The sequence below is a fragment of the Melospiza georgiana genome, chromosome 3 (genome assembly GCF_028018845.1).
Source record: "Melospiza georgiana isolate bMelGeo1 chromosome 3, bMelGeo1.pri, whole genome shotgun sequence".
In the NCBI taxonomy this organism is placed as follows: domain Eukaryota; kingdom Metazoa; phylum Chordata; class Aves; order Passeriformes; family Passerellidae; genus Melospiza; species Melospiza georgiana.
In genome coordinates, this window is record NC_080432.1 from 63626456 (window position 1) to 63638446 (window position 11991).

Genomic DNA, 11991 nt, shown 5'->3' on the forward strand with positions numbered 1-11991 from the left:
ATGAGATAAAAAGCCAGAGGGACAATCATTACTTTATATTCTAATTACCTGCCTGACGAAAGGCACTGCATTTCCCCAAATTCCCACTCGGCCTCAGCTCTACAAAGTTAAATCATTCTTACACATTTTCCAGAGGTCAAGTGTTCAAACCAGCACTTGACAAATCGGGTCATAGAAGTACACACCTTATTTTTCTTGGCTAAAATTCATCAACTACAATCTAAGGATGCCAAACAGGTGTTTATACTGTAAGGGGACATATTTTTTACTTCTCCTCATTATTCATGCACAGTCCCAAGGCAAATTTATATCAAGGTTTTAAAAATAGCATTAATAATCTTAGGGGCTGCACTAAGACCCTAATTAAGATGGTATACGAATGTTTCCTGCTTGCATGTGAGATTATAGATTTAAGCTACACAGTCTCAAGGCTCCTGAAAGGAATTAATTTTATTAACAGTGGTTTGGGAAAGATGGTTGTTATTCTTGCTTTTCTACAAGGTGTTGAGACACCAAGAGAAATTTTTACTATTTTGACTGTGACCTGTTAATCCATGTTTAGGACCTGGCTTCTCAGTGGGCATTGTAAGTCACAGTGTGACTGCCCTGGTGCTGGTGGCTGGACACACTCACCACCTCTGAAAGTGCTTTCCAACAAGCGAGGCATTGAGGAAAGGAGGAGAAGCATGCAAAGGCTTTGCTGAGGTGAGATTTCCAGCTTCACACAGGAGCACCTCAGCAGAAGCAAGAGTTTGGTTACCAGCAATGATGTGGCTGCTTCAGCTGCAAGACCAGCCCTTCATGCAATATTGTTGTTCCCTGTCCACTGCTCACCTGGCAAATTCAGTAACAAACTGGGATAGGTTTATCAAACTACCACACAGCCGTGGTTCACCTGCAGGGTGAATCCCTCCTGCAAGCTGCAGACGCAGGGATCACAGCCAGTTTTGGAGCAGGTTCTTGCAGGGTCCTCCTGCTGGAAATGGTGAGTGCTGGCACCGCTGGCTGCCACTGCTGGGGCTCCAGGAGCAGAGCCTGCCACTGCCAGCTACGCCTGCCCTTTTCTGGGAGCCATGAACTAAAACAAAAGTTGATGAAAAAAAGTCCAAGCAAGAAGTAGGAGGTTAAGATTCTAACCCAATTTCTATCATCGGTCCTAAGCACAACTTTTGCTAGGACAGATAAGCCTTGAGAAATCATAAAAAGTGCACCACAGCTGAACAGCTGCAGAGATGAAAGGGAAATTTAGTGACAGCTAAATTTCCCTCTGCCCACAGCAAGGCAGCAAAAGGCACCTGCAGCTTTGCAGCACAAGGTTTAACTCAGGTTTAAGAGTCGTCTCTTCAGAAGTTATCACACATGAGTGAAATACGTTCGTTCATGTTTCTTTTTGGGGATAAACAGAGTCTTCTCACTGGAAACAATTGTCATTTAACAAGTAGCCTAGAAAACTGTTAACCTGATTTAACTGAACTGACAACTCGTTCTTACCAGAAGCAATCACACACTCCCACAGTGACCAAAGCTTTCCTGGCAGAGCTCTCTCTCTGGATTTATCATTAACATCTACATCCTAACACTGCTAAATAATTCAGTACAGCATTTAGCCTCGTGTCCTTGCCTCTCTACTCAGAAAACACTTTTCTTTTCTGTATGTTTCAGCAACAGGGAACAAAAACCTGCCTGGATTGTGCTTCCACCTTGTGCTGTGTAACTGAGGGGGGCACCTCAGTTACCCTTTCACTCTCAACACAGAAGCGTGGGGCTTGTTTCTTTTATTTTGTCGGAAATAGCGTTTATTAGATAACCAAACATAGAGCGTTATTTATCCACATGGAGTCATGACCATGTGGGCTTAGATTCACATGCAAATTCCCCTTTTAATAATCCTAATGCAGGGAGAGCTCCAATCAGAGCGCTATCAGCCCCAGCTCCCAGATACCTGATGCCAGCTTTGCTGGTAATGTAGGCCACGGAAGCAAATCCAGAGAGATTGAGTTGGAAGTGGAGAGAGGCTCTGAGATCTATTTGCTTGGCTTCCTGACGACGAGGGGGTGTCTGAGTTCTTTTTTCCTTTCCGGCTGGCAAGGGGATGCCGCTGGAGAGGGATCATTAGCTGCGAGCAGCCCGGCTGGGTCCAGGCTGGAGGCGGAGACGCGGCGCCCGCAGCGAGCCAAGGTGGAGGCACGAAGGCAGAAGAGCAGGTCCATGAAAGCATGAGGTGGCTCCTGGGCAGCAGCTTGAAACACTTTGGACATGCTGACAGGGGGAACTATGACTGGCTAAACAGTGAACCGGGTGGGCCACTTCTGGAAACAGAGCTTCAGGTCTGTACCCCTGCTCATCCCTGTGGCATGTCCCTTGACTTTGCATGTGTGTGTATGTCTGTGTCACGCCTCAGTGTGCAGTGCAGGGTAAATCCCTGGGCATTGGGACCTACCAAAGCAGTACTGATCAATTACAGAGAGTTGGAGCATTTCTTTATTGCTGCTAAGTCTTTTAAAACACATTTGCAGAGGAGAAAAACATCAGATGGAAAAATTTTGCTGGGGTGGCAGGTAAGGAAGTTTAATTACTTCTTTTAAGCATAAGGCACCCTCGATTTGCTGTCTGTTAAAGGCATGTTTACGCTCTGCATCTGGTGCCGGGCAGGCTCTCTGCAGATGTTGTGAGTGCCGCGCAGGCAGCGATGAACTCTTGTTCCCTAAGCTGGGCGCTGATTACTTCTGCCAGAGAGGATCACATGCAGCCGGGGGGAGGGAGGCAGCCCCAGAGATGGAAACACAGCCTGCTTTCTGGCTTTGTCTGGGACGCAGCAAAAGGGTTTCTCTGATCAAAAATGGTAACTTAAGGTGCATGTAGCCCCACAGTAATTGTCCGAAGCATGTGGCGTTAGCAAATGAACTGGCTACATTACTCAGCTGATATATACAAAGTGTACTGCTGCAAAACAAATGGGGGTAGGAGTGTGTGTGAGTGTCAAAACAGGACAAAAAGTAGTGTTTAAATGTTGCCACGATTTTGTGAAAGTCTGCCTCACTGGTAACATTTCCAGAGTTAGAACAGCAATGGCAATGTCTTCACACCTCGAGACTTGCTTTTATCTGACAGTGGGAAACAAACAGCATCACTAGAGTCACATTCCAACAAGTATTTGAAAATTCTGTGTAAATCCAGGCTCACTTTTAAATTACGTGTCATTACTAATGGATACAAAGCCACGTAAAAATATTTTTCTGTTTGCCAGAGTTACATGCTTTTGCTTTTTACAGGCAATAATGAATTAGCTTCAAGGATCAGGATAGAGTTTGGAAAAGAACCTAAGGGGGGGACCACACCCTAATGACTTCAAAACAGACTTTGTTCCAAATCCACTTAAAACATTTCAGAAGTATTGGTTTCCTGCTTCAACTTCAAAAGATACTAGTATAAATATGGGCTGTATTAGCAAAAATAATTTCAATGGAGTTCTAAGCATGCTAGCAAATCATTAAGAACATAAGAAATCTTACCACAACTCAATCACTTCAATGGGAATTTCAGTAAGCAAAATAAACTTTCATTTTTTCCATCCTCACACAAAAGCTTCCCTTAACCTCACGTTTTGCTTTATGAGGTCATTCCCTCCCAAGGCAGGTACTGCCCTCCTTTTTCCAGACATACAGCTCAGCTCCAAGCCCATTCCTTTACTCCTCATGGATATCCCACACAACTCAGCCACACTCTGCCTTTCATTCCTTTTCCAGCAGGCACGAGTGAAAGCTCATCTCAGCTGATATGGGTCACATAATCTGTAAGCTGGCAACTGTACATGTTCAGCATGTTAACAAAACATTGGCAGACAGATTACTAATGAAAGGCTTTTCTCCTTCCAGTGTGTGCTCAGTAGCTGGGGGAAACTGACCCTCTGCTTCAGTCCCTAGAAATAAATAAATGAAAGGAGGAGAATAAGCAATGTCCAAACTATATCCTACTAAGAATCAGTTCTGGTAAAACAGGACATTTTAGAAATATGATCTCTTTTATTTCCATTCTCTTTTCTGCCTTTCTCTATTTTAAAAAGGGCATTTTCCCATATTTATGTGTCTGTAACTTGTTTCATGCTGGAAGTCAGATCCTTATTTTTGTCACTTACAAACCTGACAATAGATGCTTGTGATGACACAGGCAGAACACACTGGTCTCCAATGAAGCAGCATCAAACAAGACCAGTCAATTAATAATTCCATCAGTCACTTTATATGCCTGGTGTAGAAACTTTCAGATATAAATCAGTGGAGGATTTTACCTTAAATATGTTCTGCAGTTGTATTACTTTCAATTAATGAAGACTGAATTTGATTTCTAGAAAATTTTATTTTCCGGTTCTGGCAGTTATTCCTGATACCTATACACAGTGGTTACTTTTCTAGTTTTAGAGCTCAGCTGCAGAAGTTAGTTTTAGGTCAGTTTAGAACAAGTTTTAGTTTGGCATTTCAGAATTTTTTTTAAGTGACCTTTGATTCATTGTATTAAAATTATGCCCATTTTTAGTGTAATTTTTTAAATGCCTATTAGATTTTCCAAGTCTTTATGTTAAGATCTTTGCAATATTCTTTAGTAGCCCTTTAGGCAGTCATTGCAGAAATGGAAACAAAAGCACAACAGAAAAAGAGGGACTAATATTGATCAACTGTCTCTAATACATTTGATATATTTATACTGGTATACATACAAGAAGTCCATCATTGTCCTTTTGGAACTACATCTCAAAGTAAAATCAGTCCATGTAATGTTTGGCAGGAAATACCAGTCTTTATTGTCACCTGTTAGCATGCAGAAAAAGCATGAAGCTGAGTCAGGAGAGGTTTAGGTTAGACATGAGGAAAGATTTTTCACTCAGAGGGTTGTTGGGCACTGGAACAGCCTCCCCAGGGCAGTGGTCACAGCACCAAGCCTGACAGAGTTCCAAAATCATTTGGACAATGTTCTAAGGCACATGGAGTGGCTCTTGGGGTGTCCTGCACAGGGCCAGGAGTTGAGATCAATGATCCTGATGAGTCCCCTCTAACTCAGCATATTTTATAATTCTATAATATTGCCTAATTCTTAATCCTATCTGCTTTACATGCCTCTAAGTTGCAGATCATAGTAAAAGTCACTTACTGCTCTTCAACAACTACACAGTAGTTGTGAAACAAAAGAACAAACTAAACAAATTTATTATGTCTTCTTTTGCACACATTACTGAATAGGTAGCCACCAGGCACTGGTTACTGTGGTTATTTTGAAATAGAATAGGATAAAATAGGAGTAGTTCAGTCGGAAGGGATCTGCAATGAAAATCTAGGTATTGTGGTGCTCATCTTCTTCCCTAAGCAATCTATCACAACCCTGAGGAGGCACTTTGTGCACAATAATGTAATTAAAAACTGTATGTGTTGCCGAGCAAATTAAGGATTTCACAGATTTCAAAAATGCTGGCATTTATTCAGACTTGAGAGCTCTATTTTGCAATTTTAGAAATAGTGCTATAGGTAACTCTTTGAGGGCCTTTAAACAAGATGAATTTTCAGGCCAGTAACCCACTGATGCCCTAAGGTGTCTTTTTGTGGCTACCTCACAGACTGTTGCCATCTGAGCCAGCTCATACTACAGATAGTTGCACTCCTTCCATTTTTTTACCATTAGATGTGAACTGTGCCCTCCAACAATAATATATTTTGCACATTTCTCTTCATTGCAAGGCCCAAGACCTCTGGGTTCCCGTCAAGGCTTTGGAGCAAAGTATATTTCCCTGAGACCCAAGACCATTTGTTAATTCCTTCCATCAAGCCTAGCCTTTCCTTCCCTTCTGAAATCCAGTATTCTGAAATCCAGTAATCCAAGCAAGGCCTTGTCTTACAGCCCTCACTCTTGCCTGTGCCCCCAGCAGCACATGAAGGATACACTGAGTCCTTGGCCATCATTTAACATGCAAATATCACTGCAGTGAAATTCATAGGGAAGCTGCACTGAGTTTAAATGATAATTGGGGCTGTATGTACCTTTTACTAATCTCATGTAGGAAACACTGGCAATCTCACTCCCTGTCCTCACAAACCACCAGAACACTGTACAACTCAGATCCTGAGATAAACAACCTGTATGAAAGCCTTCTTCCTACAAATTAAACCCAAAACTTAGACGTGGATTTTAAAAACAAGCTCTTCATTAATCAGGAATAATGCTGTGCATTATAAACTCAGCTCTTCTCAATATTTACTGTGAGAGTATTGGTAACACATCAGTATCAGTGTGTCTCCACATACACAGAGCACTAACATAATGCTGCTGAATGCTTTTTTTCTCATTTTCTCTTGAAATGTTTCATGCATGTCATAAGGCACGCTAGAAAAGCATTAACAAACTTTTTTTTTAAATCCCCTAATTTTTAAGAAATTATTTAATGTTTGCATTGGAAGAACAGCTAGAACAATTGCTTCCAATTCTGCTCTTTCCTGACACCCATTGAATGGTCAGGTAAGACAACAGCTTATACAGCCAGAAAATTTTTAATAAAAAGTATCAATAAATATAAAATAGTTCTTTAATATTCTTTTTTTGGGGTAAAAGACCATTGGAGAAAAAATAGCTTCATAGCTAATCTGCAAAGATTTCAGTGTATTTTAAAATTACTTTAATGCATTTAGCTTCTGACCCGCAACACCTTAGAGAAAAAATAGAAAAGCAGTAATGTCCCCTACATTATTTGTTAGGAGTCAATGCCTATTTATTTTATTTTTCTTAGGCATGACACATAATAATAATTTCGTAATATGACAACAAAGCAAAGAGGTTACAATTGACTAGTAGATAAGCTGTTGAATGTAGATTACAGTGTGATTTTGTAGCTGGAAGAATGACTGTGATTCCTGGAAGAATAAGAACATAATTTTTTTTGTAGACTAAAAAGGAGATGCTGGAGTTACTGTTCTTTTCACAAAGCCATTGCTGCAAACAGGCCAGTTTGCATTCCGGCTTCCAAACCCTTGGGGGAAAGAACCACTGAAGTTCTCCTAGCCTGAATGGCACTTTCACTCAAAATAAAGGAAATCGGATCCATGGACCAGTTTAGTCTCACCATGCAATGTGGAAAAGGCACCTCACAGCATTAGCCAAGAGCTTACAAAGGGAATGACTTGATAAACAGCATTATAAAGTTTGGGTTTTCCTTCTGCCCTAGACTAGACTCTGAATGAGATCCAATCATTGGAAGATGGAGTCAGACTGGAAACAAGATATACTAAATTTTAAAACTAAATCTAATACAACACAAAAGCACAAAAGGCTTTGTTGGTTTTTCTCATAGGTTATTACTCCAGTTAACATTACATCACAATTCAAAAGCTGTGGGACAAAGATCTTTTGTGCTACATTTGCAGAAAACAAAGCTAACACTGCAGTCACAACTGTTACTTCTCTTACACCAGAAGTTCTTTTTCTGTAGTTCTAAACAGGAAAAATGATTCTTGGATCACTGGCAGAGCAAGCTCAAGAGGTCCAGTCCAAGCTGTCCTGTCCAAGAAAAAACACTGTGTTTTATTTGGAACTGGCCTGTGAGGTTAGAACAACCCAAAGAGCAGGTATTGTAGGCAATGGCCTCTGTTTGAAAGGGTTATTTGCTGTAATATTTGTTCTTTAAACAGTTTTCCAAACACAAAGAAGCAACACCAGGTGGTGGATCACCAGCATTATTCATCTGCAATTCAATGTTCTCCCAAATTTTAAAAGCTTGACCAGTCTCCTGAAAATTGACCAGTCTCCTGCTATAATCGAAGAGTAATAAAATGTCATAAAAAATGGCATATACTTCCAGGTTTTGGGGTTTTTCCCCCATTGGAGACAGGGTTTTCTAAAAATCCAACACTCTTAGAAACTTCTCTGGGGTTTTTTGTCTCTGGTTGTAATTTGTTTAATTGGCCAGTAAATAGAATTCATGAGTCTGCAAAACATATTGCTTGATTGATACTGGTGTAGAGAGAACGAAATTTAGAAAAGCAACCGCTATGTCACAAGGCAGAGATGGGGAATGTGGTTTTTCTCTCTGATTAAGAGATCTCCAGGAATCCAACACCCTTTCCATTTGCTTTGGTTACAGAGCAGACAGCAGACAAGCTCAACCAAAGACGACATAGAGCCCTTTCTGTGTATCATCCTGCCTGCCACCATGATGCTCTTCCTGGCATTCCTGCTGCTCTTCCTGTACCGCCGCTGCCAGCGCCCCGCTCCGCAGGGCCAGATCTTCAGCATCGACCTTCCCGAGGCCCTGCCCGAGCACGACGGGCCCCACTTCCTCTCGGCCCTGCCCTGGAGCAGCGAGCAGAGCTTCCACTACTCCACGCTGGTCCCCGACGCCACCTTCCTCTCGGTGTGCTCGCCTCCGTCCTACGAGGAGGCCACCATGAAGACTTCCCTGGAGGAGGCTCGCGCTGAGCCCTCTCCAGGCCCAGTGCCTCCCTACGAGGAGAGCAGCAGCACCAAGTGAACTTCCCACGGAAGCGCCTCAGCTGAAGCGTGCAGCACAAAGGTGGAACTGCTCTGGCCTTTAAGATTGGTGAAAAGGTTCCAAATGAGGCACAAAACCAATGAATTTATGAAGGAAGAAACTTGAAGTAACAGGGACTGCGTCTCTTCACCTCATCCCAGGATTCCCTACCTTCCATTTGTGGCACGTGTGCACACGGTGTGGCACCAATCCAATCCAGACTGGTAACGTGGGGATTCCAGTTAACAAACATGTCATGCAAGGATTAAACTTAAGGAAAGCTGGGAAGCTCTTCCTCTGTAATCCCTCAGCTACAATGAAATGTCAATAATGCTATAGATTCAGCAATCACAAAAAGGGCTTTTAGCACATACATAGTCCAGTTTGGGTTGTTGTTTTGGATTTTTTATTTTTATTTTATGCATTTATATTTAAATGAGTTTTTGCAAGCTGAGTCGCTCAGTCTGTGTGCGTTTACATCACATCATTCTGCAGTGCTCTGGAATGATCACAGCAGCTCTCAGGAAAGCAAATAAATATATAACCTCTACAAAATTTCCAGTAACTGTCCCCAAAGGTTCAAATGTGCACTGTGAATAAAGGCTGTCTTTTCTCACAATTGGACAATGAGGACAATCAGCAACCAGGGAAGACCTGATTGTTCTGGGTGAGGAACCCTCCATGCAAGAGCACACTTACTCTATTGCTACAAGCTGCTTGCCAAGGTCTGCAAGGTCCCAACATTCCAGACTACTCAGCTGACTTTTTTTCCAAGACTAAAAAAATAAACCATGTGACTTACTTGGTGCAGAGTGTAAAGGAGTTGAGGAAAAATTAATAAAATCAAGTGCACCAAAAATGCCCTGGTCTATATTTCAAAACAGCATTATAATCCCTTCCCCTTCATCCCTAGGGCAGGGTGAGGCTGGTTCAAGTGTGCTGGTGGCAGTGGTTCAGAGGGTTTGCACATGCTTTCAGAAAATGATGTATGTCATCTTTAATTCTTTCTTACAGGATAGCATTTTCAACAAGTTGATAGATGCTCTTGTTACAGAAGGTGGTTGCTACAGGTCCTGACAGCCTCAAAGGTTATGCTGGCAAGGCAGAGACAAATGCAGTGTCACGGAATAGGTGGCACCTGCAAGGAAGAATCTGTCCTAGCAGCTGGTGCAGCCTTGGTGTAACTTACAAACCCAGAGGCTTGCACTTGGTGACTTCAGCAGCTGTCAGGAGGTGTCAGTAACAGCCAGTCCAGCTTTAGGAAATTAGCATGTTCCTTAAAAAACCCAACAAAAACAATAACACAATAACAGAAGAAAAATCCTCACTGTACAGCAGAAGAAAGGCCACTTTAGAGCTGCAAGGTGGTTGAATTCTGTGTTATGTCAACAGTGACACAATCACAGTAACCAAATAGTCCATAAAAAACTGATGTTCCACTCATACATTTCTCTTACAATGAGGAAAAAATATGCCTTTTTTATTTAGAGAAAAAAGGGTTATTTTCTTGAACTACAAATTTTGAGTTAATTCTTTTTCTAATGTTCCAAACTGAAGCAGCAGATGTTTTGGAAAACTCCAAATTCAATCAACCATTTTTCTTCTCAGACCATATCTGGGAACAGTTCCCGGTATTTGCTGATGTGTTTGAAAGTACCATATTCTAATTCCTCCTCACATTTTCTTTACTTCCTTAATATTTGGTACATGCAGTTGTTTCTAAGGAAAGCTGGAAAAATACAAAAGCCCCAAACAACATACCTAAAGGGAAAGGTGCAAAGGTTTGAGGCTCAAAGATAATATTCCACTAACTTCAGGGGAATTGTATGGATATGCTTGAAAACTCACACATTGTCATATCAAGTTGAATATATTTTGCCTTAAGAGATCTTAAGAGATCTATTGTGTTCTGAAATGAGTTATGCTGTTCTTCAGCACGATCTCTTGTTTACCCTTCACTTGGGTAGAGCTGCTGGGCTCATCATCCTAAATTTCTCTCAAGTTACCTTAGTTACAGTTAAGAAAAATTTTGACTGGTATGTCTTGTGACCAAGACTGATATACTTCTATAACTAGTTGAGAAATGCTATTCTCTGCAAGAATATAGAGAGTGATTGTGTTTCACAGAGTATTTATTGGACAAGTCTCAAATCCTGCTTTAGAGAAATGGCTTTGATTGTTAGCATTGCTAAAGACAATCAAAAACAGACACTTGCTCAAATCCATACTAACAGAAAACCTGCCATGACTTAAATTCTTCCTTCTAGTAAACTGCCTTTTATTCCATCTGGAATTGGTATCCCTTATCTCATTCCAACACAGATTTGTCTAGTCTTGTGTGTTAATTGTCCCTAGTAGGTTGCAATATATGCGGGATCTCTACTCTTAAATCTACACCCCAAAGAGATGGCCCACCAAAAAAAATAAAATAAAAATTAAAAAAGAATGTTTCTCAAGCAAATATCCTGAAATTAAGTCTCCATTGCCTAGAAGCTGCCTCTGATCCTGTCAGGCTGTGCTACACACATCTCAGCATCCACCAGGTTACTGATGTTGGTGCTACTGGTTGTGGGGCAGCTTTCAGGTCCTCTGGGCAGACACCTTGTGCATCAAAGCAGAGCTTTGTGAAAAGATTCCAAATGAGGCACAGAACCAATGAATGCTCCCTCAAAGCAGAGAGCTCATGACCTGAAAGGAACTCCTGCCTGGCACTAGGAGCAGCCATAGGTACCGTGGGAAGATCTCCCATTTTGTAGCTGCAGTAATCTGAAAGGGGAAGGTTTAGAGCACCCCATCTAAAAGAAAGATGTTGGAATTGGGGCCATAAAAAAAAAAAACAAAAACAACAAAAAAAAAAAAACACCTGAGGAGAGACATTAAGTTTAAGTTTTCAATTACATAAAAGGTAACTGCAAACACAGTAAAATAGGGACGCTTCCTGCCTACACCAATCTGAACTGGTGGTAGTGATTTTAAACTGAAGCAAGATTAAATCAGAAAAGAGATCTATAAAAGCAAAGTGTTGGCTGAAAGTGCAGTGAAGCAGTGGCAGCACCATCTCTGGACACAATGAGAAGGTAGACAAGTGTCTCTCCAGTATGATGAAGGCTCCTGCTTAGAGCAGAGAATGGATTAGGTGTCTTCTCTGTGTCCTTTCCTGTTCCTATGCCCTAAAGTTACACCAAAGTAAATTTTGTTCCTTGTTTCCAAATTTTTTGAAATCGGATGTTTCTTTGTTTCTTTGAAAATTTCGTATTATGATATTTCATGTGCAATGTTACAGAAATTACTGTAACATTGGCATTGTACTTTATAGCCACATGATTATTTTTCTTCTTTTTTTTTTTTTTGTTTAAATCTTATATCTGCTAGTACACATACAAATTAAGTCCTCACCTTGATGTGAAGGGTAATTGTAATTCATTTTTCTATTATGAAAATACTAAGGAGCACTGATGAGATTAATTATGTATACACTACCCCTT

General features: G+C 41.2%; 1 protein-coding gene across 1 annotated transcript; it reads left to right on the plus strand.

Moving 5' to 3' along the window:
• The first annotated feature begins 2216 nt into the window (after positions 1-2216).
• On the plus strand, positions 2217-8683 carry SMIM28 (small integral membrane protein 28). The gene is made up of 2 exons (XM_058021527.1): positions 2217-2327; positions 8120-8683. The coding sequence occupies exons 1-2, from the start codon at positions 2217-2219 to the stop codon at positions 8504-8506; spliced, it is 498 nt and encodes a 165-aa protein (XP_057877510.1). The 3' UTR covers positions 8507-8683.
• The last annotated feature ends 3308 nt before the right edge of the window (positions 8684-11991 follow it).